We start from the raw sequence: 26,263 nt of genomic DNA, 5'->3' as shown, positions 1-26,263 counted from the left end.
GCGGGCGGAGGTGCGAGCGGGCCCGGGGGTCGTGCCCTTGCGGGCGGATGTCGCCATCGCAATTGCATGCCGCGTTTGGTGCGCGCCTGGACTGCGTTTCTAAGCAAGCGCGGGCGCTGCTGCCATTGTTTCCCTCGATTTTTTGTGTCATCCGGCCTTATCGCGCGGTCGGACCACCCTCCCCACACCATCGCGACTCGCGCCTGCCCGCCGGCGTCAACCGCGTCCGATCGTCGCATGCCTGCCACGCCACAGCAGAATCAGCGTCCTACCCCGCCATGCCGCACGAATTGCTCCTGTTCGCCCAGCTGCCAAATTCCCGCCTCGAGCAGCTGCTGAACATCGTCGCCGGAATCGCCGGCGCCCAACCTCAGCGCGTCATCGAGCACCATGTGGTATACCGACCCCAGCGCGACCCGGTGCAGCGCCAGTACGCCGTCGGCGCCAGTCAGAATGTGCAGACCACCCAGCGCGCAACCTCGCGCGAGCAGCTGTCCAAGGACATGTTCTACTGGCAGACGGTGAAGGAGCTGGACGAGGCCGAGTTCGGCTCTGCGCAGGCAGACGGTGCGGCGTCGACAGAGCATGCCCCAAAAGAGAAGGCGAATCCCGACGCTGAACGCAAGGGTTGGGCTGTTCAGTTCCAGGACATCCCAGAGGCTGGCCAGAGACCCGTCACCACGCGTTGGGTTCAGACAACAGATCTCATTGCTGGCAATCCCCACGCACACATGAAAGCGACCATGTACAAGTACGGAAATATCCCTCCGCAATGCTGGTCCGAGCTGGGCTGACGTATCACAGCTACGTGTCTGAGTACATTGACGAAGGCTTTCAGTTCGTGCACAAGAACGCAACGATCCTCCTGCATCGTATCCTCCGTTTCCCCAGTCTCGAGCAATCGCGCGATTCCCCCCTCGAGAGTCTCCCTCCATTCAAAGACCTCCAGCCCCTCGACAAGAGTAGTGCATATGTTGTGCAGGTGTCCATCAAGATTCAGGACAATTATAAGCCAGAGACGCGAGAAAAGGCTCAGGCGGAGCTCCTTGCGCTGAAAGGAACGTTGAAGGGCGTGATCGATTTGGAGCCTGCGGAGAGACTAGCTCTGGACACCCGGGTCAAGCCTAGACCAGGGTGAGAATGTGCAAGCCAGATTCCCAGGATTTCGGAGAGCAGACGACCGCATAGGATGCCGCCGTGTGATAAGATTACCAGACTACCTGAGGTGGAGCTCCACCCAGAGACCGGCGTTGACAAAGTGCCCGCGTAATGTGCCACCAACCTTTCAGAAAACAAGGATTGAGGAAGAACAACCCGAGCTGGCCTGTGCCAGAGGTCTACTTTCTAGAGTGAGAGGTTAAAGTTATGGTAGAAGAAGAGGTATCCTAAATTCCGCAGAGGACCCCCTCGTGAACCTATAGCTTGGATAGCATGAGTGCCCGTGAATTGACGAATGAGATGAAATGAAGCAAACTGCAGACCAATGATACATACCGTAGGGCATCAGTGAAATTTCTACTTGACATACGTCATTCTTGGTTGGCCCGGCGTGGTCGGGTGGTGAGCTCAAACGTCACCGCGAAGCGAATTTACCTACTTACGCGCGAGAACTCAGCTTTCGCGTCTCACATCTGACGTCTTCACTGCAGGAGTCATAGCTTCTCCGATCAGGACAGGCGTGAATCTCACCACTGTGGAATGAACGCAGCAAGGTTCCAGCTGGAGCGGCTAGGCAACACGGTGCACGTGCTACCGCGACTCCGCGTTCGCTCCTGTCACGTCGGACTCGCTCCACGCCCAACACCACGACGCACCTACAGACCCACATTCCGCCACACTGCTCGCGCCGCTCACCCCACAGCGATCATGAGCGACCAGGCGCCACCTCCCAAGCGGCTGCGCATGGAAGACGGCTCGGTATCGCCTCCCGCAGTGAAACGGAGGCAGCCGTCCAACACCACCAGTATGTCCCAAAATAGAACAGCTGAGGCCAAGGGTGACCGACTGACACGAGCAACCCAGACAAGGCCGTGGCGGACTTCTTCAAGCCATCTTCGCAGAAGCCGAAGCCTGCGGAAAAGATATCCTGGGACGTCGTCAAGGACAGCCTCCTGGCCGGGAAGCATCAAGCCGCCGACGCAATCCCAGCCACTGAGGCGGCCCAGCCTCGCAAGATTGCTATTTTTGACTTTGTATGTACGAACGCCAACGCGTTTCAGCCATCATATATGGACTGCTTGGAGGTGGGCGTCAGACTGACCCTTGCTCTCCGCGCTGCAGGACGCGACCCTCATCAAGACCGCATCCGGCAAGAAGTTTGCCCGCGATGCCACGGATTGGCAGTGGTGGCATGCAAGTGTGCCCACAGCACTGCGGAGGCTGTACGACCAAGGGTACGTATGCACGCCATTGTCTCAGCTGACGAACGCTCCATCTGCTTTCATTTACCCCTCTCTTTGTGCCACCACCAGCTGAAGCTAACGTACTTTTGCCATTGCGAATATGCAGCTACCTTATCGCCATCGTGAGTAACCAGAGCGGCATTTCCCTGAAAAGCAACAGCTCCAAGGCTCCCAAGGCGGATCTCAAGAGGCTGTCGGACTTCAAGGCCAAAGCAACGGCCATCTTGGCCCAGCTGGACCTGTCCATCAGCATCTATGCAGCCACTGCCAAGGATGAATTCCGCAAGCCCCGGCCCGGCATGTGGCGCCAGCTACTGCATGACAATGGCCTGGAAGATGCGCCTGGAGCCGTCGATCTGGAGCAATCTCTGTTCGTTGGAGATGCAGCCGGTCGATCTGGCGGCACGACCAAGGACTTCTCTTGCTCCGACAGGTCTGTACACCCCGAGAAACGGCCTTGCATTCGCTGCTGCAGACCATCCACTAACCGCCGGCGGTGGCAATAGAGACTTTGCAGCAAACATAGGCATCCCGTTCCACACGCCGGAGGAGTACTTCCTAGGCGAGGAGCCGAAGCCCTTCGTTCGAGACTTCGACCCAGCCAAGTTCCTAAAGGACGTGGCTGGAGCCGCAACTGATGATGGTAAGCTCTCTATTGTCACTTTTGCTTTTTCCCAGTGCGCCGGTACACAGTGAAGCAGGAAAGCAGGTCTCACCAAAGTGCGCGTCTAGTGCCGCTCCTCTTTACCAAGAAGAACCCCGTCGACATCGTGATCCTTTGCGGCAGCCCAGGCTCGGGCAAGTCGACCTTTTACTGGAAGCATCTGAAACCCCTGGACTACGAGCGAATCAACCAGGATATCCTGAAAACGGTACGAGCTGTTGTGTTCCCTTATGGCCCGCCTTCCACCGCGTATGCCGCATATAAGCTTGATGGGGGCCGTCGCACGTTCTGTGCAACCAAATTCTGCAGAGAGCGGATAACTGCGAGATGCAAGCGCGGCACAGATGTACGTTTGACTGACGGCTTTGCATCCAGCGTGACAAGTGTTTGAAGGTCGCAGCGGAGCACCTCGAAAAGGGAGTTCCCGTGGTCATAGGTGAGTGAGACTATTCTCGCCGAGAAAAGAAGGAGCATCGGGGAAGACGGCAACGAATGCAGACGCAAAAGAGAACGCAGACTAACCTTTGGCGCTCCACCGGTCAGACAACACGAATGCAGACCCCGAGACACGTGCCCACTGGGTCCGACTGGCAGAGAAGCACAATGTGCCGATCAGATGCGTCCTGTTCACAGCAACGGCGAAGCTGTGTGAGCACAACGCTGCCGTCAGGGCGTTGAGTGGAGAAGTATGTTCGGGCCCTCTCTCCCCACCCCCCCTCGCCCCGTTACCTGGCGTCCAGGCCATCCCACTTCCTCCTGTTGTCAGACCATCCCGTGAGGCGTCTCTTGTACTACTCTCTGCTTTCCTGCATAGCCGTTGCAGCATGCTGGTGTAATCCCGGTTCCCCGTCATTCACGGCAGCCGTGGGCCGCGAACTCAGACACCCAGGATCTCAGCGCCTCGCGGCGGCTGTGCACCTGACACCACGTCGATCCTACTTGCCACCAACCATGCCCACCAATGATTCTGTGTTATGAAAGGGATCCCGGATACGGCAAAAGCTGACAAGAATTCGCGCAGACGTTGAATCCTGAGTCCCGTGCCATGCTACCGAGGATGGCCTTCACCTCATTCGCATCTCGTTATCGCGTGCCGCAGCTCAAGGAGGGGCTTCAAGACATTACGAAAGTCGACTTCATGGTAAGGATGTTCTATGGTGTATCCATCACTCTCGGAAGTTGCCTTCTGCTTTGATCCGTATGCTTGTTCCCGCATACACGACCTTTCTTCAGTTCGCCACAATCAAGCCCTTATAGTTTCAGTGGAAGGTCTCCTTCCTCGTTCTCTTCTCCGATATAGGACGCACTAAGGAATGCAGGCGTGTATTCAGCTAACATCTTTCACACGGACAGTTCGAAGGCAGCGAAGAGGACCGCAAGGTCTGGAGTCAATACTGGATTTGAGTCAAACTGCGCCACCAGGACCTTGTGGCAAATCCCTGAACCACTATACGCTCTTTAATATACCATCGGTCAGATCGTGGTCGGCGCCCCGGAGCGGCTGACCCAGGAACCTGGAATCGCGAGGTCCGATTCCATCGACCCCCCTGCGATGGGGCGCGTTTCGAAATGACGATCAAGGCCTCCTGATTTCTATGTACCGCGTGCCCTGCGCCTTCACGGTTGCCCTGCTTGGGTTTGCGGTTGCTTGCGTTACAGCATGCTCTCTCTCTCTCTTTCCCTCTCCGAGACTCTTCTACCAGAATAGGCAGGAGGGCGATGATCATATTGGTGGGTGCTTGGTGCTGGTTCGAGACCATCTCCTGCATTACCACTTTGCACTCTACGTCGTACCACTGGTGCGCAACGGCGCATTAGTCAAGGGAAAGACTTATCCATTTCCTTTCTTGGCACATCTTTGGCGCAAGGATCAGGAAGAAAAAATTCAGGTATACGGTATACGGGCATCATTCTCTCAGGTAGACGAGTGAGGAGGCGATCTTTCTTTGATTGGTCAGGGTCTATTTATTGGAAAGCACGTGAAAGGCTTCTTCTGCTTGGCAAGAGGGAAGGTCTGCCGAAAACGAACACCACCATTGGGTCGCTTGGCGGGAGGCAGGATGGCGTGTGGGGCCCAATACAATAGTTCATCCCGTTGAGAGGTGAGAAAAAAAAAATAGAATTCTCTTCTGACAAGCTTCTACTAGTTGGTTCCCTTTCTCCTTCTCTCTCTTATGTCATTTTCCAGTATGGTTCCTTGTTTTTTTCTTTCCCCGTCGCCTGCCTTTCCATTGGTCAATTGGAAGGGGAGTGGATGTTGTTCCTCGGCGGGAGGGAACGGATGCAGCCGGGGGTTCTCCCCTTGCGAGGGTATATCGGGGATTTCAAAGGACGGAGTTCATCAGCACGAGCTCGTTCTCCAATTTTTCTGTCCGGTCAGGAAAAAAACAACAACGCCGAGGCAGTAGTAAGTGGGTATCATTGCAGGTTCAGTAGCACTACGCCATGCTTGCTTGTTGGTGATAGCCAAGCCGCTGTTAAGCGTTGTTGGTTCTTGCTTTTTCTTTCTTTCTTTTCCCCCACACCCCCCATCTTTCATTTACACTGTCTCGTGATATTTGCACAGAGGCTCCTCTTCGCTCGTCTCGGTTGTTTTCGGGATCGTTTTGGTACGTGTTTACATGTGCAAAGCAATATGATCATTCGAGACCGAGGGGACCGAAGCGAGAGGCTTCTTCAAGGTAGCCCGAGGGCGTGTGTGTATGCATGTGCGGGCGGTGGGTCTACATGATTGCTCCATGATTCATCTTTTACTGATTGATTGATTGATTGATAGCATATGTATGGATGTATGTTGTTGAGACCGAGGACGCTCACGTTTGCTTCTTGGGGACGGGATTTGTTTTGATGAGATGCAGAGGCGGAGTTGAGTTGCCGGATGGGCGAAGGGATCAAGCGTGGGGTGATGAGAAAGCGATTGCTGGGGGGAAATGATTCTATGGGGGCTTCTCCACTCGCTGTGGAAGCTGTGAGGGAAGGGAAACAGTGCGGCGAGTTGGAGTGGTCTAGGTCTCTCGATCGTGGTCTTTGCAGATGATGCCATTCTGGCCCACTGTTCATCGCGCGCGTTATCGTATGGATGCCACCGCCGCACGCTTGCATCGCTGCCATGCAGAGACCACTGCCCTTGTTTTTTTTGTCGCCTTACATTGCGTAGGTACACAAAACCATTTGGTCCAATGCTGTGTCGCCGACCTTGAATACGGGAAACAAGCGCTGGCTAGGCAGACAAACAATAAAGTATATGCGTTTAGCGGTACGTATCACACATAATCCTCCTCTTGCTCTTTTCTCTCACGTAGGGCTATCGCAGGCAGGCAGGCAGGTAGGCAGCAGCATACGACACACGCGAGTAAGGAGGTCGGAGCTGTGCGCGAGTCGTTTCTCCCTCGGATATTCGGGTCCTCGGTTCATCAGCAGATGGGTTGGATGGGGAGGGAAGCATGTGTTGTGTGGGGAACATTATTATTGTCTCAGATGCCTTTTCTTCCGACCGACTCGAAGACCGCCGAGCTTTCCCCACTATTCGCTGAGCAGAAAGATATTGGCGTCTCGCTTGGACGGCATCCTCGCCAACTTTGTCTTTCACGTGTTCTTCCGTCGTCTCTCGATTTCGGCCGGCGGACCTGCAGCAGCAGCAAAAGTCCGAACGGAAGCGAAAGAACAAGTGGAGAGAGAAGAAAACCAGAACGGCGGGCGGGCGGCATGCTCCGAAAGTTCCCATCAATGAGGGGCGCGCGCATGAATGTCAGCGCCTGAAATGGTATATGCAATTGCCGTCACGCCTCAGGGGATGCTACCTAGGTATGCAAGCGGGCGACGAATGATAATAGTGTTGAGTCGCCAACGTGCTTCTGCCGCCCGCGGATTCGCACATCACAATCAAATGCAAAGACAGGATTTAGAGTAAAAGCCAATTGCCTCGGTGCGGGAGACGGGGTTCTCGCTACCGCGCAGCGGAAAAGAGGGAATCAAAAAAGTTCTGTGGAAATTTCTTTAACCCTGCATTTTGCAATTGTGTGGTTCGCGGTAGGCTAGTCGTGCTCCGCCGCTCCGTAGCCTACCGTCCAAGCTTACCGGTGTCGTTGTCGCTGCTGCACCGCGTGCGCTGCCGCCGCCATCCCACGCAGGTTCCGCTCGCGCGCCACGGTACCAGCGCGGCTACGGCTCCCCAATTCAGTTTGCCTATCGTCACCGGCGCGCGGTTGCGTTTCCGCCCGCCCATCGGGGACTCTTCCGACAGCACGGGCGGGAGTTGTAGGAATTAGGGAGGAGAGATGAGAAGGTGGGGTTTTGGCGGCGGGGTCTCGAGCCGCCTCGCCAGCGGCCATAGGGCGATGAAGAAAGAAGCAACGAAAGGAAAACTGGTTCCAGGCATAACGCCCGATGAGATGCATCTTGCCTGCACTGGTACTAAGGACCAGCAATACCCTTATTCAACGACCTTCTCCAATGGCGACGACCGGTGCCTTGGCTTCGGGATTGGTTATGCATGTGTGCAGGCGAAAAAGGAAAGAAGGCGACAAAAAGCCATCGTACCATGCGTTTCCCTAATAGGCAGTCCCGTGATGGCGAGGCGCCGACTGGCCGCTTTTCCTTCTTTTGCATTGTCATGACCATTCGATTTTGGTTTTTCCGCCTCTCGCTTTCTGACGCGCGTCGCGCATCCGCCGTTTGTTGTCTGCTGCTCGAGAGGATTGCAGAAATGCAACGCCGAGTTTGCGCGCCACGCCTACATTGCGCGCGCGCCTTGCAAGGTTTCGGCCGGCCGTTGATGATGACGGCATGACGGGACGGGGGGAAGGCGGCAAGGCCGAAGAATGGGCTTCCTGACGGCTTTGCTACTACTTTCAGGCAAAATTGGATCGATGTCCCCTTGCGGCACGGCAGATTGATCGCAGGGCTGGAACGCGCAAGGACATGGGCGCGCAGGGCTGTAGAAGAGGAAAGAAGCGACCATGTGCGGAAACGATGGGCGTGACAATAAAGACACCGGCGCACGTGTATGGCCGGCGCCCCTGCCAGGATGGACAGGCGACGTATGTCCCGACCACGTACTGGAGACTGGTAGGCGGGCTGCATCGTCGGCGACTTGGGTGTAGCTGTGCGTTGTTCCCCAGCAACCGGTACCGGGCCAAAACGTTGAGCGAAGATCACCGTCAGGCTTCTGCCGCGCGGATCATCCGCTGATTTACGCCCGAGCACGAGCTGCTGCTACAACCTCATGCGCCGCCGCTTGAAGACGAAAAAGAGAACATGCATGGCAGATCAGACTACTGCGACAGCTAAGACCGCCGACAGACTGGGCAGATGGTCGAATGATGCAGACATTGCTTTTGCGCGTGCGTCTGAAGCTGTTCTGGATGGATATTCGCAATTCGTACATACCTTGACTTGTACGCTGTCATTCGCCCAAATGCGGGGAAGCGCCACTGAATCTTCACCCAATTTTTCTTCTGCTTGATCGTCCGCGCCGGAGATGAGCTGGCAGCATCGGCGCGGAGACGCGCTTCGCAAGGGAGGGTATCCCCGATCAAGCATGTCACTCACAAGGCGACCGTTGGACGAGCCCCATTAGCGAGGCGCCACATAACAGTGTGAGCAGCTGAAGAGAGATTGTAGGGTACATGGGAGATGCCATTGACTAAGGCGACCCGTCGAGGCTCACTAAATCGGTCAGTTCCGGCCCATGGCTGGTTGACTTGCCTGAAGTTGATCGGGAAAGGTGCCATACGGGGCAAGACGAAAACGGTAAGAAGCGGCAGAGGAAAGCGGATTGAAACCTGCACTGCCGATCAACCACGGCGGCTGGCTATTTCGCTCATAACAAGGAGACCAGGCTATACGGAAAGGGGGAAAGACATGATCGAGGAGGAGAAATAGCTGAAGTTTGTATCACCGTAGCGAGATTCGAACGGGAAGCAATAGAGGGCGGAGCATGTCGGAATACAGAGAGGCGCAGCGTCGTAGGGCGGGTCGCTTGGGGGGCTCAGGTGCGGCTGGCTAACGCCATCGAGCATGGCGGTCCAGGTGGTGTTCGGAAGCGCGAAGTGTTGAGGGCGACACTGCAGACATCCTGAGGCGTTCAGGCGGGCGTCTATACCGCGTCGGAGTAGGAAGGCGATTCTCTAGGTGCACTGGCTAGTCGGGCCTGTCGCTGTGCGCAGGGAACAACGTTGAGGTGCCGCGCGTTACGGAAGCGGCTCGCTTAACCTACAGCGCGTTGTTGATACAATGGCGCGAGTGATTGACGCGCTCTCGACGACTCCAACGCTCTCGCCGCCGCGCAGCTGTCGTACTCGTTGGCCCCGGGAAAACGGAGGAGGCTGTCAGCCAGCCATGGCAGCTGAGCCGTGTCGACTTGCGGCTGGTACCTTTCAACTCTGTACCTGGTCACCGAGATAACCATAATTCCACATCCAGTCCTTTACCCGCCGCAGACACAATGCTTACTGGCTCAAGCATCTCCGCCGCGACTCGGCAGCGCGGAGTTCCCTCATGGCCAGTCTGAAGAAGCTGACATACAGACGTCGCTGTCATGGCCGGGAGGTACAAGCGGAGCCAACAGCTTCCAAAAGGGTATCGCGCGCGAGCGGAAACGGTTCCAGCATTCCGTGCTGGGGGCGACAGGAGGAGCGCGCCGGGAGTGTCTGCTGGCAGCTCGCCGTTTGGCCATTTCTTCAGTCGGCTGCATGCTGCCTGACATGGCTGGCCACAGGCCAGCAAACACGTGAGAGGAGGGCGAGTCGTCTTGTTGTTTCGGTCAGGCAGTGACCACGTGTGCCTGGGCGCGCAGCAGGAAGATAAGTAGCTTGTGGCTCATAGGCACACAGGCAGCTATCCGGATGCAAGTAGGAATCCGCAACACCGGTCCTCACCGACTGTTGCGATATGCGAGATGGGCCCCGTTTCCCCGCCGCCCGCACGATGAGATGAGGGCTCTGTGCAGCCGGCTGCGCTCTTCCGAGATCGCAGCCGGGCCAGAAGTGCCCGAGGAACGAGATTCCGGAGCGCCCACGACGGGGGAAGCGCACGGCGAGACGCGCGGAGGAATTGGTCCGCTGTTACGTGCACTAGTGTAATCGCTGCGATCCCCCGAGCTACGAGCGACTCTGGCTAGCACGGCGATCGTCTTCTGTCGTCATGGGCCTGGCTCTTGCTGGTTCTGGATCTCGTAGCTCCCGGGCTTCCTACCGGCCTGGTGTGCTGCCCCGACGGCATGTATGTACACGGTACATAGCTGGCCGGGAGCAGAACGGCGCTCCGCCACCACCGCGCGGCACGAGAGGAGTGGCGGCACTGTGGCATGCATCGCGAGAAGACGGCACAGTTGGCTCTGACATTGCAGGAACCCGCGAGAGCGTTGAGGGCGTGGAGCAGCAGACGTGGCCGGGGGCCCGATTCGCTGGCATCAGCGATGGCGGTACCTGAGCAGGGATGGGCCTTCTCCGACGTGGCCGGGCACCGCTGTGCCTGGGAGAACCTGGGACGAGGTCTGGGGGGGCCCACGGCGTGCGGCGTGCCAGGGACGCGGCCAATGGGCAGGTGCAACGGCTCCGGGCTGCACATCCCCGGCGGCCCAACGGCGTGCTTTGCTAGGTTTCGCCGCGCGGTGACGAGCGTGGAGGGCGGCGCCTGAGGCAGCGGCCGTGATTTTCAATGCGAAACCCGCCAGCGACCCAGGGCCGTGGGTGGGCGTGGCCCCACCGCGCAGGCGGCCGGCATTGTAAAGCAACGTCGCTGCTCGAAGCGCAAAAGCAAGAGGCTGGCGCCAGCGTCGGGGCAGAGGTGCTTTTGCGCGCGCGAGGCCTGACGTAAAACGTCCGTGGCCGTGCTGGTTCCACCACTACTCGCCGCGGGCAGACTTTTTTTGCGGGCGCCCACGAGCGCAGCCGAAGCGAGGGCAGGGCCGGGCAGGCAGGGCAGGGCAGGCCGGGCCAGAACTGGAACTGCAGGCGCAGCCGCTGTATGACGGCGAGGGCGAGTCATTTTTGCGTTCGAAAATTCTTCCTGGTGGGTGGTGAGCACGAGGGTGGAGCTGCGCGCAGCCGCGCTCTCATCAGTCAGCTCGCGCGTCCGCTTTGGGATCCGGGTGGAGCCCTTGGGCGCAGCTGCCGGGGATGGGAGGTGGGAGCTTGGCTGCGGCGGGGGTCGGGGGTCGCTGCGCGGACGGGGGCTGGCCATGATCGCATCGCGTGTCGGCGGAGGCTGCAGGGCCGGGTTGACGCTGGCGTTGGCGTTGGCGTTGGCGCAGGCTCAGGCGCATTGCAGGCGGCGGGCCGCCCGCGGTGCGGTGCTGCGCTGCCAGAGCGGCTGGGCAGAGCACCGGAGGGGTTGCGCGCACGGCATCGCTTTGCGACCCATGCCGGCGGCACTCTCGCCCGCCGTGACTTAATCATGGGCGGCCGCCCATCACCGCTGCTCACTGGACCACAAATTCCACACCTGCTCACCACCCAGTCCCGGTCCAGTCGCGCGCTGTCTTTTCGCGCCCTCGCTCGCCCACCCCCGCCGCTCGCTCGCCAGCTGTCTCGCCCGCCGTCCGCTTCCAGCGTGCTCTGCGCCTGCGCCTGCCGACGCCTCCAGCCGCGCCTGACTGAAAGCACCGGGTGAGTGTGACGCCTGCGGCCGTTGTCTCACGTGCCGCTCACTGACCGGGTTGTCCAGCCGCGCACCATAAACAAATCTGTCAGCGACGTGGACTGCTCGAATTCGTGCCACCCTCTCGTTCCTCGCGCCCACGCCACTGCGTCGCAGCAAGGCCCGCGGCTTCGTCACGCCCAAGCCCAAGCCAAAGAAGCCCATGCCCGGCTCCTCTGCCTGCCCGCGAGGAGCTCTGCCGAAACCTTCCTTTTAAGTGGTGATGGGAACCCAGTAGTCCACTCACCACGCCGAACTGCTTTCCAAGATGCGCGACCTCAAGCCGCTGATGCTTCCCAAACTGGCTCCCGCCAGAAATCCCCTGGCCGACTCCCCCACTGCCGACGAGCGTGCTTGCCAAGCTTACCCCGACTCGTCTTTCTCTGCTTCCGAGTGCTCTACGCCATTGAGCCAAACTTTTTCGACCAACGGCCATGTCCGCCATTCGAGCTCCCTCTCCTCGCTCTCCTCGTCGCCGCCCTCCTCGTACGAGCACCTGGACAGCATGACTGGCTCCAGCAAGCTGCCGCGCCTGCCGGAGGATCCTTCAGAGGGCCCGTTCGCCTCTGACCCCGACGACGACGAGGAGATCGAGGGCAAGCTTGGCTCCTGGTGCCTGTGCAGTACGTTGCATCGTGCTCCGCCGCTCCCACCCCACTTACTGACCTTGTCACAGGTGTCGCTGAAGGCTGCCCGCATGGCGACAGCAGGACCTCTTACTCAACCCCTAGCTTGACGAGCCCGACGTTCGACTTCGCCGACGGCCCGTTTGGCGAGGACGGCGAATCGAAGTATTTCCCCCGCCGTCGCAGGTCGGGTGACTCGCCTGCAAGCATCTCGTCACGCGTTGGCGAGCGCTTCCCCTCACTCACGCGAAAGTGGAAAGATCGCAGGACGCCTTCCGGGCTGTCCAGGGAGACAACGCGCACGTCCACGCCGTCTGGTGGCCGTTCCAGCCGGGCTTCCTCCACCGCTGGATCCGTTGTTCCCTCGGTGAACGCCAGCCTGACTGATCTCCCTCAGAGCCCAACCAGGTCATCCCTTGAGCGCGACGATGAACTGACGCCGACTTCACCAATCGACATTGTCAGTCCACGTGCAGAGGCGGATGATGCATTGGAGCGCGAAAGGCTCGCGTCGACTCCTCTGCTCCCGCCCGTGATGTGCGGCAACCTGGCGTCTTCGGAAAAAGACTGGCAATCCCCGCTGCAGTCACCCACGGTCGCGGACTCGAATGCAACCTTCTCGGCAATGAACAGTCCGTTGGGAACCCCGCAGGCACCTATGATGCAGACCCCGCCGCTCTCCACCAGGCCCTCGATTGCATCTTTCAGGCATGGTCGTCCCGGCGGGATGGTACCGAGCTCGGACATCCCACCAATGACGATCAGCGACGACGACAGCGAACAGGACGAGTGGGCAGAGAAGCTTGGCCACGCCAACTTCACAATCCTGCCCAAGCCGTACATGCCCGAGGTGTGCGATCGGGCCGCGTACCGCGAGCTGTTCGCCAACTGGGAACGGGCGCGGCTCAACTTCACCAAGCACCTCGTCCGCACCGGCGAGCATTTCGGCGCGACGTCGAAAACATACCGGCTGACGGAGCAGAAATGGGCCGAGGTCGACAGCCAATGGAAGAAGTTCCACGATGCGGCCGTCGCCTGCGCAACCGGGGACGGGCTCGACCACGCTAATGGCCCAACGCCGAGCGAACCTCCGCCACTGATGACGCTGCCTGCGCTAGAAGACCCGAAGAAGCCCGGGCAGTTCCCCAAGCTAGGCGACGAGGACGTTGTTGGTCCCATGGTTCAGGCAGCGGCGAGGAACCTGCCGCGCTCGTCCAAGAAGGCGTCCTGGGCCAAATTCCTCAGCGACATCAAGTCGCCCGGCACTTTCTTCGCCCGCCCCAACCAGCCGATCGGCGTGGGCTCGAGATAGGTGCGCCTGCCAGCTTTGGCATTCTTGAACCTCCGTTGTAACTTTACAATTACACCATTACGAGGTACGACCGGATACGACACTGCACCCTAGTATTTTTTTTTACTGTCAGCTGCGCGCAGCTGTAACGTTCCTTGATGACCACGAATTTCTTTTGTATCTGGGAGGCTATCTAGACGGTTTACACGACAGACGCACGGCGCATTCCAGCAGAGTTTACTGCTGCTCACGAGGGCGGAAAAGGGGGAGGTCGCAAAATGGTTTGGATCACAAAAGGAGCGGTTCAAAAAGTTTTGCGCGTCGGATTCTGTCGATATTTCTGCGCGTATTACCCCGGCTGACGCGTCGGCCATGTCTTGTCTCGTTTGTTTTCTACCTGTGGAGGCACACATTTTTCGGCGGCTATACCCATCCTCGGCCTCGGTTGAAGCGAGCGCATGGCGAAGCGCAGTCAGATGTTGGATGAAAGCCAGGGGCAGGCCTCTCGCGCGGCCGTGTCACTGGCATCACCCATCGAAAATGTATTTTGTATAATTATCACGGAGAGGCTACTATATGCGGATACAGACGACGGGTCTAGCACGTCGTAGGCGCAGCACCCGCAATATAGAAGAGAGGATGACGATAGACATGCGGTACAAAACAAACAGTAGAACGAAAGAGACACTTCCACCACATGAACGAGAGCGCAGTGCTCCCCGGGGAGCGGTTTGCTAGCCATGTACGTCGCTGGGAATAAAAGAGGATTGCTGCATATACCGGCCGCATTGGGAAGAAGCTGCATGGGGGCCTGCCGATGCGCCGAAAGGGTCCAAAAGCAGGGAACCCAGCGAAATAAGGCCACACTCGTTAATCTCGTGATCGGCGATTTGTGTCACTGGTCCAGATGCACTCACTCTCGACTGCCGGCAGGATTGCTTGCGCAGTGTGCATTGCAGCAGTTGCTTGATGGTCTGGCCCTGGTCCGGTGCCGTCTCGCCCTGGCCCCTCATTTCGGCGGTGTGTGCCTCGTCTTCTATCTGGGGAAGTCAGGGAATGCATGCCGAAACTCTGATCGTTTGTTTTCTTATTCTCGTGCGCGATCATGCTTGTTGTCCGTTTTACAACGGTGGGGGGCGTCAGACATGGGTTGCGTGTGGACTGATTATGAACCAGGCCAAGCATGCGGGGCAGATTTGCTTTTTTTTTGTCCTGTTTGCTTGTTTTCTGTCTCCCGCGCATTCTTCTCTCCCAGGCTGTTGGTACGGCAAACGGCTTGCCGCTTCTCCTTGGCTCCCGTTGCTCTGGTCGTGGCCCGTTGCGTCCTTCTGTCTCGAGAGAGAATGCATCATCTCGCCACCAACGCAATCCGACCGGCCAGAACGCGGTGGAGCTGGCTGGCGCGCAACCAAGCGGGGGGCCGTACCGGTATAACGCGCAACAGGCTGTTGGTAGGGGTTGGTTGTTGGGCGGGCAGGCTTTCCTGCCTCCCTCCCCCACCCTCCTCCCTTTTTCCCCACACGCATCCCTTTCGTTGCTTTTGGACATGTACCGGGGCTGCCCGGAGTGTTGGGCGGTTCGCTCACCTGAGCTCAAATGATGAGGTGTTTGTTCGTACCTACGCGTCGTCGATTGCCAGCGGACATCCCTTCAGTCCTCGATCTTACTCACTTACGCATGAAAAGGAAAAACTGGCCAGATGATGACTTCCTCCCCAGCAGACCGTACCTTGAGCACGTCCGTCAGTCGGCCAGTCATGTGTTATCGTGGCATGCGGTCGCTCAAGTTATCGCAAAGGAGAAAGGGCTTCAACTGCATTGTTTCTAAGACCCTTGAAACGTCGTAGAGCGCCTTGGGGAACCAACAGCGAGCACGTGGCGATGGAAGAATTGAACAGCAAAAAGAAAGGGTTGTCATGGCACTCGCCCGTCCTCTTCTTCTTCCCCGCAACGTTTACCCGCGCGAACAGGCGTTCGCAGAGCGCCGTACTTTTGTGCGGCGTTGTCCTGAGTCAAGACAATTCTCAAACGAGGAAGGGATGGCCGGCGGCTGCGAGAAGGGAGTAGCAAGGTTCGGCGTCGGGTTGGTGGCTTGCCTCGTTCTCCCCTTCGTCCTCCTTCTCCTACCGGGGCAAAGCAACGACGATGACGTTGCATGCGCGTGCGGTTGTCTGCAGCTTTGCAACCTCAGTTCAAGGCGGGTTGCAGGTCTCGGTCGCACGTTATCATTGTCTGGTGGCGTTTTTCCTTTTCTCTCTCTCGTTGCTTTTACTCTCTCGCGATGGCTGTGCTCAAGCTTTCTCCATCCATCGCCACCATTCCATTGGCACGGTTTCCGGGATGGCAATCAGCTTGGCAATCACGGCCGTGGTGTTGTTCGAATCGGTGGTTCCGTGGGTACCGGTGGGCAGGTAATGGGTTCAGCCTCCCGTCTCAGCCTCCTCCGGCCTGGAGCTTCCCCGCCATCCGTCCTTTCGTTCCTCCCTGCCTTCGGTGCTCCCCGCTCTCCCCTTCAGGCGAGACAACCGCCGAACCGGTGTTGCTACCTCGTCCCTTTCTTCACCACCTACGACCCGGTGCTTGATCTGGGAAAGGGGAAGAAAGTCACCATCCCTCGAGACGGATGGTTCTCCGTCAGGATAGAGTGCCCTGCTACGTACGGTAAGACACCCGCTCGCCATTCGGCACCCAGCTCCACAGAGGCCAGCACAGCGGGAAGTGGCGTCCGGCTGCACCATCCACGGCGCACAGCCTCCTCATTCGTCCATTTCCAATCGCAAAGGTTCTTCTCTTCCACCGGCCTCGGCTCCGCGTTCTACCTCTCTCTCTCCCCCTCCAATGAATAGGATATCAAACCTACGTCTGAATCACGCATGGGCGCTTAGCTGCTGTAGAGACAAACTTTTTTTTTTACTCACTCCGAAACGTAGCGTAACCCCCCGCCCACCAGGTTATCTCGCTGCGGAAAGCTGGGACCAACCGTTCACGTTTCTTTGCTTTGCCCCGCTTTAATTTTCTTCTGACCCCATACATACAGAATGAAGTGGTGAGCTGTCCAGACCAAGGAGTCTCTTTGCAGATGCACGGCGATGGTCAGCAGGTCGAGGTCTCAGAGGTCGAGCTGCCGGTCCTTCTGGGTTTGGGTTATTTGCCGTAACCGTACAGACTTCATCGTTTGGTACGGTGGCGGTCGTGGGCAATGGAGGCAATCGGCGGTGTAGCTGCTATTTTCGGTCCTTTTCTCTATTGGTGAAGAAGGAGGCTGCGGTGTCGGAGGTGGTGATGGGGGCAGGGGCTTGACGGGTAGGCGCTTCCTCTCCTTCACGGATTCCCGCGCCGAGCCCGTGCTGTTGTATCATTCTTTTCGGTTGATGGCTGCTTCTTGCGCTCCCGCGAAAAAGCCGCGGTCTCTACGCCGGTTGTTGGACACCTTTTGTTTTTTCCTCCCCCCTTCTGCGGGCGAGAACGTGGAACGGTTCGTCTCATCTTCAGCTGGACGGAGGGGTGGTGAAGATGGGGAAAAGAAGGAAGGGTAAAGGACCTTTTCTTTGGTTTTTCCCGACGGTCTCACTCTGCTACAGCGCCACCTTTATCATTTCTTCTTCCTTTACCGCTCCGGCGGAAGCACTTCGTCAAAAGCAGAAGAAGGTGGAAAAAGCAAAGACACCATTTCTGCCGAATCCGACGTCCCGAGGCTGAACGCCACAGCATGTACGACGCCGTTTGCAGTCATCGCAGAAACCGGGCGTGGCTGGCTGGTTCGCGCTGCGATGCTACCCTTTTTTTCTCTGCTGGCTGTCAGCTTTTGGTTGGCAGGCGGACGTCTCACGTGCGAAGATGTGGAAGATGCAAGTACCCGTCAATAGATCGCACACAAAGAGAGGGGGAGGAGCCGAACAGTACTCGCACAAGGCGAGGGGAGCTTTCGCCTCGTTCCGCTTGTGTCGCGGTCCTTGCCCGCTATAGTACCGCGCGGCATATAGCTCTCTTCCTGCCTGCGTCACCCGCGCTTATCTGATCAAACCTCGGGACCGGAGAAACGGTAGACGGGGCGTGTGTCTCGATTGCTACTCCATGAAGTGGTGATACATCATACGTGCTCCTTTCCGGTCGCAGCTCTCCCGTGCCCTCGTTTTTCCTATCACCCCCGTCATACGTGCTTTGCGAGGAATACGAGCGTGTTACCCTTTTTCGCGATGGCTATGCAAAGCGCCCGTTCCACGGAGAGACCGATGGCGTACAGCGGACAGCATGAGTGCCTACTGCTGTAATGGCTGCAAAAGTTGCGTCGGTCCTGGCCCTCCCCGTCGGCATCGCTCTGTTCTAGACCGAAGGATCTTCCTCGGTGCCAAAAACGGGAGGTGTTGGTGTACACCAAATCTTAAAAGCGCAGAGGCAGGCATGACGATCCTCCAGCAGATCATCAATGCACCTCGCGTTCTAGGCCGGCTCCCGTCCCGCGTCCTGTCGGTATGCCGTTCCGGAGCAGTGGTTGAGCCGCGGCCGGGGATCGGTGACGCAAGGTGGCCGGGGAGTGACGAGGAGGATCCTTTGTGCTACCGCCGTTGCTTGTGTGCTCTTGTGCTGCGCGGTCGTGGCAGGGGTGCGGGAATAGACGTTGATGTCAGACGGTGCGGAGATAAGCGGGTAGATACAGATGCGTGTTTAATTAAAGTGGGATCGTTCATTGGCACAGTCACAAACATCAGATGTATAGTGGTGACAACGCCAAATCAGCTCTTATTCCGGACTTACTGGGGGTGGGTTGAGATATTGGCGCCACCTCCTTACCAGCACTGCTCATTTAGATAGAATATGAGATAGGATAGTTTCATGCATTGAGACTATGTCTATCTTTTCATCAGGGCTTTTTGGCGCCGCGAGTGAGCAGAAGCTGCACCACTTCCTTCCAACCCCGGGCTTCCGCAGCTGTAATAGCAGTGCCATATTTACCCACTTTCACATTAACATCTGCGCCATGGTCGAGAAGCTTGAGCAAAGCTTTAGTGGTCTTATCAGAAGCATGACCCGACGGATCTCTGCCATCCATTATGGCTGCATGCAGATCACCACCATACTCTCCATCCCGCAGATGTATGTCTGCACCGTTGTTCAACAAAATTTGCCGAGCATCCGCTGCCGCGTGGAGTAACGCACGAGCCAGAGGCCTTTTGCCCTTCCAGTAGCGTTGGAAATATTTCATTCCAAAGAGGCCACTGCCGTATATGATAGTGCTCTTGTCCGCTGCTTGTAATGCCTTGAGCGGGTGGGGACCGAGCGAGTCGCCATTCCGTACTTGGAGGAACGCCTCAAGTGAATAATATTGTGACAAGAACTCATTCAGCCGCTGGAGAAGTGGCTCCTGAGGTTCGTTTCCAGGAATCGGTATACATTAAATGCATAGTAATCAACGAATTTTGTGGCATACCAGGCAAGAGTGCGCTTGTCCCGGATCCTGCTAAACTTCCGTGGCTCACCCTGACTTCCGGGTAGCTTTCTCGTGAGGTACTCTAGACAGATAATGCTGATTTTTATGTGCTACAAAACATCAAGATGGTGGTGCAGATCCAGCTCGATGGTCTCGAAGCGCTCGTTGATGTCCCATTGAGATTTCAGAAATACTTTCCACGTCGGTCATGTTCTGTTGCTTCCGTCCGAGGCTACAGAAATTTCTCGCGTCCGTTGGCAGAATTGCAGCAGGTCTCCATAAAAATTGGCGAGGGGTTCGAGAACAAGCGGTGCATGCGATGTGGTCTGCGCGTATTTCGTGAGGGGAGTGAGGAAATTTCCGAAGCGGCACAGCATTTCTGCCACCTTGTTGAAGAATGTGATGAAGTGGATCGCAATGTCCAACACGATACGGATACCGCCTACAACGACGGAAGATATACCAGCATCGGCCTGAATGGCTATGGAGATGCCCGTCATGAAGCGGTCGAGCACTCGAAAGAAACCTGAAAGTGGCTGGACAAATCCACGAACGCGAGAGCTGTCTCGGTGTTGTTCGTCGAGCTTTGAGAAGGAGATCATCTGCACTGCTGTGGGCACCCGCCTTTAGGAATGCCTCACCGGCCTGAGGAGCGGAGCCGTGGCGGGAACAGGGCTTTCGGGTGATCTCGCTTCAGCATCATGTCGTGGCTGTTGTAGTTAGGTGAACGGGGTTCATCCGGAGTTTCTTATCGGTCGGCGGGGTGGGCAGTCTGGTGAGCTGTCAGCCCCCCTCCACGCTGGTCAGATTGCCAAGGGTACTGGTGTTATGTAATATTTCGGTCCCAAGACCAGGAATTTGTTTGCATCCGACTCCATTGAATATATATATGGAGTGGAGAAGACCGTCACTGAAGAATGACGAAGGGCAACGGTGAGTGGAAAAGCTTAACACTGAATTGAATTGTTAATTGATGTGTGTACAGATGGCGAATGCCTACATCTGCTGGAATGAACGCCTTATAAAGACTAACAAAACCTATGCACAGCATATACATGCCAGGAATGATATTACACAGCCGCTTCTTGCTTCACCTACTCCTGCTGCGCGGGATGATAAACATCCTTCTTCTCCACCTCCTCTCCGCCAACATTCTCCCTCCTCTCAGCGCCAGGCTTCCTGATATCCCTCGCACCCGGCGTAAGGTAAGTGTTATCCAGGGTTGTCAAGTCCTCGCCCTCCGGGGGCTGCCAGTCCTTGCTCTGCCATGCCTTGACGCCAAACACGTACATGGTGTCGATCTCCTCGAGGCTGCGGCCCTGGCTCTCGCAGAGGAAGAAGTAGACGACGAAAAAGGCCGCGAAGAGGCAGCCGGCGAAGACGTAGCCGTAGCGGTAGTCGATGGCGCCCGTAATGTACGGCGTGAAGAAGGAGATGAGGAAGTTCCAGGCCCAGTTGCTGGCGGTCGCCATGCTCATGCACTTGGCGCGGTAGCGGGACGGGTAGATCTCGCCGACGACGGCCCACACCATCGGGCCCCAGGTCGAAGCGTAGGCGGCGATGAAGAGACAGGCGAAGACGATCATGGCGCTGCCGGCCTTGGGCGTGTTGGTCGGGTTTTCCTGGTCAAGGGCAAAGTGGCCGACACTGGCGAAGACCTGGGATATGGTTAGCAACATTCATGAATAAAACTGACGAAGGCGCGCAACTTACGAGGAAGCACATGAACATCCAGGCAGCACCGGCCATCAGGCAGGGCCGGCGACCGAACCGATCAACAAAGTACAGACCGGGGAAAGTGCAGCCGAAGTTGACAGCGCCAAGGATCATACTCGTGACATAGCTGTTCGACAGGCCGGTGGCAGTGAAGATGGTCGTTCCGTAGTAGAAGAAGAAGTTTGCGCCAGTAAGCTGTTGTAGGGCCTGGAGGGTGATTCCCAGGAGGGTGCGGTATGCCATGCGAGGTCCGGTGAAGATTTCGTACCATGGGTGCTTACCACCACCAGCGTTCTCAGCGTCGAGCTTCGTTTTTATCTCACGGATCTCGTTGTTGACAATGGGGTGGGTGGGGGATACACCGTAGCTCTTCGCAATGGTGTCACGGGCAACATCCACCTTGCCGTGGCGGTACTGCCAACGGGGAGACTCGGGAAGCAGAAGCATGCCAAAGGCCATGATGGCGGGCCAAATGAAGCCAACGCCCATGGGAATGCGCCAGGAATCCGCATTGTCCATGGCTTCCGTCCCGAAATTGATGCAGTACGCGACAAAAATGCCGAGAGTGATGAAGAGCTGGTAAGCGGAGACAAGAGCACCACGGACTTGACGCGGGGCAGTCTCAGACTGGTACATGGGAGTCAAGACGGAAAGGCCGCCGACACCGAGGCCAGCAACCCAACGGCCCAGCGCGACCTGGTACCATGTGTACGTGGTGACGATCTGGACGATGACTCCGACGCAGAAAACCAGGTTCCAAAAGACGATGGAGTACTTGCGCCCGAACTTGTCCGCTATGGGAGCAGCAATGAGGGCACCCAGAAGAGTTCCGATGGAGAGCTTTCACATGTTAGCATTGTCCGATGGTATACATAGTCTGGGTAGGATTTGCTTACTAAACCAACAATGGTTCCAGAGCGACCATTGCTGAATTTGGGCTCGCCCGTTTTCGGATCCGTTGTGTCGGCAAAGCGGTGCAAGAAGTCTGGCATCTCAACGAAGCCGGAGATCTGACCGGTGTCGTAGCCGAAAATCTGGGGAAGTGTTAGCCAAAACGACCAAGTCTGGTAGCGACGAATGCGGGGAGCCGTACGAAGCCACCCATCGAGACCAAGATGCCCATGTAAATGACCCTCCAGTTGAAGATATGCAGAGGCCCATCCTGCTCTTTGTTGAATTCCAAGTCGGTGGGAGAGTTGCCCTGCGAGGCGGCTGGGGTGGAAGCGGCATTCGGCTCACGCCGAAATTTCGAGAGTAGGCCCATGGTGGTGGTCGGAGAACAGTCAGCCTGGGGTGAGATGGATCCAAGCTCCGAGACAGCAACGCGACCAAGGGAATGCGGTCGTCGGCGGGGCGTTGAGTTCAGAGAAGCGCAAGTGTGCGGGGAAACAGGCGCATTTTGTAGGACGGCGGGTTGGCGGCGACATGGTCACTCTTCGCGCGATTTGTCACGCGGAGAAGCATGCGGAGAGGATCGAAGGCGGGATTGAGGCCCCGGGACCCAAGCATCAAGGCCGCAGACGATATGTTGACGACGTCACTCGTCGGGGTGGAGGTGAGGGCGTTGGCTGAGGCTGATCGGCCGTTAGCGACAGCCCTAGCGGCTGGCCGTGGCGTTCCCATTGGCTGCAAAAGCCGGGCCCATACGTCAACCGCTGCATCGAGAGGTCGCAGTTTCCCCAGCGCTCCACTGCGACAATTTCTCCCCACGGAGGTCCCCAGTCCCCAGGCCCACAGTGGGCGTTCTCCGGGGCTCCGCCTCAATGCTCTTCCATCGTGAAACCCAGATTGGCGCCCAGTCAATGCGCCTCCGAGGTGAGCGAGCGCTGCGCCCTTAGGACTTGGTTTTCTTCACAATCGATGCGGCTGTCGGCAAGATCGGAGCAGAGCGCCACGCGAATAGGCTTTCGCCGGTAGGAGCCGCATCCGCCAGCCATCAAGGCCAGCCAAGCCGCAGGCTAAGCCCTTCCATCTCTGTTCGATGTCTGTGCTCGGTCAGCATGCATCGTCATAGGCGCTGCCCATCCTGCCAATCGCAGTCAAACTGACTCCGGCCGCCTAAGAAACTGCGCGGCCTTTCTTCCGAACACAGTAGCCAGGAATCCACATTCTTCATGTCGCTGCGTGCCTGACAGGTGTGTCAGCGGCGGATGCCGTCCATCAGCCGCGCACTTACGCACTTAATGCTGTGACACCCACCCTCTGACAGCCGCCGGGCGCCGCAATTTCGACGATTCACTGACGATTAGTCGGACGAAGATAAGAAAAAGGCAGTTTTTTCGGAGCTCGGAAACCGCACAGCCGTCACCGTTGCACCCGCCGCGTTCCATCAGCAAAGTCCGACTGTCACGAGGTGCGATGGTGTGTGTTGTTCTCCATTTGAGATCATCCACCGACAACTTCCGTCCGGCACACTTTCAAATGCCGAAACGGACGGCAAATGCTCGGACCCTGCAGGATGCGCATGGCCTTTTAGCTGTTTGACACCTCTCAACTGTCAACATTCTTAGCATGGCACCGGCCCCTTCGACGACCCAAAAATGGAACGCACCCTTTTTCTCTGCTGGACCCTGGCTGTCGGAGAATGACACCGGCATTGTCTTTTTCTATTCCCTTCTTCGATAAAAAAGGAAACGGGAAGAGGGTAGGTCCACAACTTCGGTTCTTGCTTGTTATATCCACTTGCCCGCAAAATCACACAACACTTTGGACCAACCCCGTATAATTTTGGCTTGACCGCAAGGACCGACGATGGATTTCCAGTGCTCCGATAGGTATTTGTCTGAACCCAACTATTATGTGGCCAGTAAGCTTGATACACAAATGACCAGGTGCCATTCCCAGTCCTACTTTGTGGCACATAATCACGAAGTATTGCAGGCCCGGCGCAACGAACACTAATGTCAGTAAAGGCCATGGATTCCTGCATAAAAGATTGCAGCTCGAATCCGCTGGATTATTTCCTTGCATCAACGCCCTTAGCTGAGAAGTTGTGCTACTGACAAGCATGCTGTTTTGGATGCAATTACTGAATGCCATGTCATCCGTAAGGGGAGTTGAGGGCAAGGATACTCATTGGTGGGCGCAAAGTCCGATACACGTTGCTCAGCTATGCAGGGCATCGAGAACTCTTTTCCTCCACAAATGCAATGATTGGCTGCCCGCCTCTATGCTCCGTCACTGATCCGATCGCCAGGAACGCGACCTACGTGACAAACGGTCATCACCTTTACCCTTATTTGTTGTAGTCTCGACCTAAACCTTACTGATTTCGGCATTAGGTCCTCTGCGCAATCAGTCTTCCAGACCCCATAGGCCATATCCAGGTGGTATGTCATCACACCACGCGGCGTCCAAGGCACGGGTAACAGTCCGTTGCAAAGTCAACAAAAATGGACCTTAGCCAAATCCGAACAAGAAAAAATGGTTGCTGAAGTTCATGGGCGTTCGAATAAAGTGGCAGCCCAGCGCGTAGGTCGACAGTTGCCCCCTGCGTCGACCCGCAATACTTTCTTTGAACGTGGTGTTTAACCTTTGCTGAACAGGTGAGAATGGCGCGTGCGCAACTGAAGGGTAGGAAAAAAAGGGACGTGCCGCAGCGGCCTCAGCTCTTTATTTTTTTTCCCCTGCTCCATCGCACGGAGCATGGGAAATGAGGAATGACGTCGCTTCCCGCTGATATCTCCTCAAATGTCTCAGGAGGTGAAACCGGTCCCTCTGATCATCGTTGGCGTTTCGTGATGGGGTGACGTATGTGGAAGCCCGTCAGGAAGCTTTTGGGCTTCGCGAACGAGCATGCTGAATCGCGCAAGAGAATAGTGATCAGGCGCAGGCTCCGGGCTGCCGCGATTCATGCACGAATGTGTGAAAGGAGAAGCGATTGCCCGTTCGCCCACCGATTGTAGCCAAGCTTCCGCCGACGTGGGTCTTGGGCTCTTGTCTACAACCTGGTGCAGCTTCAGACGCGGCTGGAGAGTCGCACCGATAAGGTTGTCTGTGGCTGACAGAACGGCGCTGACAATCGGGATGCAGGCGTGACGATGCGACGAGCTGATGGTTATGCTAACGGTAGCGCATGCCAGCCAGTGACGCACGAGGAGGAACGGTCTCCGATACTGGGAGCGCATGCGCAGCGAACATCGTTTCACATTCATACAGCTCTGCCCGGGCAGGGTGATTCGACAGTAATCAGCAATACTGCGTAAGCTCACCCCGCTATCTTTTGACGTGACGGGCGGGGGCTGCTGCTTGATCAGGCCCATGGTCCGCGGTCCAAGGTTTTGGAAACCGGCGGGGCGGCGCCCTTTGACGCAATTGGCGACTCAGGGCCCTTAGGGAGCGCATGCGCGATGACATCGTTGATTTCAAAACGTGTTCGACCAAAGGCAGTCAGCGTGCGTTGCGAGGCTTAGGAATTGGCCAACAGCAATGCGGTACGGACTGGAGTGCAGCTCGCTTACGCATCACGTATCTCGTGTGTTAGTGAACATATGCTGCTATTTCCGGGGCGGCAACTGTCTATAGAGAGCCGGGTTATACGAGTTATCATGGTGTCAAGCTAATTTGGCATGCCCCGCCGACAGTCCCGCAATGCATGCCAACTCGACGCATTATTGGTGCTGTGGCTCCACTGCCGAGATCGGTTCAACGGTTGGCGTGGTTCGATACAGAGATTTGCCACCCCGCTGGACCCTGAGATGTCGCATTTGATGCTTAAAAGTACGATAGATAAGGGCCCAGGGATGACCACGGTGGGCGCAAAAATAGCCTTCGACGCGCACATGGCTGAGGCCACACCGGCTACGAATCACCCCCGCCGGACTCAATAGTCCATGCCGGCCCTTGCTGGCCCAATGCTAGCTGTCTCGCTGACCTCCCCTCGACCCCTCCTGAACACTGCAGGGAGGGAGGGGGTGACCTGGCATGCGGAGGACGGTGCAGGCCAACTCACGCGCACCGCTATGCCGCTGCTGCCCGCCGCGACGCCGGCACCGCAGTGGCTCAGCCCCTTTTTGCATCGTCGTGCGCATGGTCTTGGTGTTGTGTTGCGGCTACAACTCAACAAAAGAAAAAATAGCTGCATCCAGGCCCGTTTCTCCGCGGTGTTTCCTCGTGTGGTTGCAGAGCGCGGAATGACTCGGCATTTCCAAGCGATCTGGAAGGGTCCGACCGGGGGTTCGGAGGGCAGCGTGCTGCTCAGGCCGCCCGGCGATAGGGTGGCATTTGTTCGGACCCCGGCCACCCCGGCTTGCGCATCCGGACATGCCCGCGCGCTTGCGTCCTTTCGGCCGCGTGGTAGGCGCTAAACAGCCCTACGATGCACTCAGCCACGCTTGCTCCCTGCAAGCCACTGTGCTTCCGCGCTGCAAGGAGACAACGGGAGTGCATCTCGGCCTCTTTCGCTGACCACCTGGCGTTCGTTCGTAGCTTGCCGGTTCCTGATCCTTCGGTGCGGGTCTATTGCATGCCAGCGCACGCGCGCAGCCGCACCGCGCGA

The 26,263-nt window shown here is 57.3% G+C and overlaps 4 protein-coding genes across 4 annotated transcripts; 3 read left to right on the top strand and 1 right to left on the bottom strand.

Moving 5' to 3' along the window:
* Positions 1-278: 278 nt before the first annotated feature.
* On the top strand, positions 279-1,138 carry srb5 (Mediator of RNA polymerase II transcription subunit 18; the record flags this gene model as incomplete). Its single annotated transcript, XM_066773747.1, has 2 exons — positions 279-751; positions 805-1,138. The coding sequence occupies 2 exons, from the start codon at positions 279-281 to the stop codon at positions 1,136-1,138; spliced, it is 807 nt and encodes a 268-aa protein (XP_066636314.1).
* A 728-nt stretch (positions 1,139-1,866) lies between these two features.
* pnk1 (DNA kinase/phosphatase Pnk1) lies at positions 1,867-3,098 on the top strand (the record flags this gene model as incomplete). Its single annotated transcript, XM_066773746.1, has 5 exons — positions 1,867-1,963; positions 2,023-2,192; positions 2,281-2,393; positions 2,509-2,835; positions 2,909-3,098. The coding sequence occupies 5 exons, from the start codon at positions 1,867-1,869 to the stop codon at positions 3,096-3,098; spliced, it is 897 nt and encodes a 298-aa protein (XP_066636313.1).
* An 8,876-nt stretch (positions 3,099-11,974) lies between these two features.
* SLS55_002263 (uncharacterized protein) lies at positions 11,975-13,644 on the top strand (the record flags this gene model as incomplete). Its single annotated transcript, XM_066773745.1, has 2 exons — positions 11,975-12,329; positions 12,383-13,644. The coding sequence occupies 2 exons, from the start codon at positions 11,975-11,977 to the stop codon at positions 13,642-13,644; spliced, it is 1,617 nt and encodes a 538-aa protein (XP_066636312.1).
* Positions 13,645-20,144: 6,500 nt separating this feature from the next.
* HXT5_1 (hexose transporter hxt5) lies at positions 20,145-22,030 on the bottom strand (the record flags this gene model as incomplete). Its single annotated transcript, XM_066773744.1, has 4 exons — positions 20,145-20,708; positions 20,764-21,606; positions 21,663-21,800; positions 21,860-22,030. 4 exons carry the CDS (start codon positions 22,028-22,030, stop codon positions 20,145-20,147), a joined length of 1,716 nt encoding a protein of 571 aa, XP_066636311.1.
* Between the last annotated feature and the right edge of the window lie 4,233 nt (positions 22,031-26,263).

The sequence above is a fragment of the Diplodia seriata genome (assembly GCF_021436955.1).
Source record: "Diplodia seriata strain FDS-637 chromosome Unknown scaffold_2, whole genome shotgun sequence".
Taxonomy (NCBI): domain Eukaryota; kingdom Fungi; phylum Ascomycota; class Dothideomycetes; order Botryosphaeriales; family Botryosphaeriaceae; genus Diplodia; species Diplodia seriata.
The sequence above is the reverse complement of the archived record's forward strand: the minus strand, read 5'-3'. Positions and strand labels throughout refer to the sequence as shown.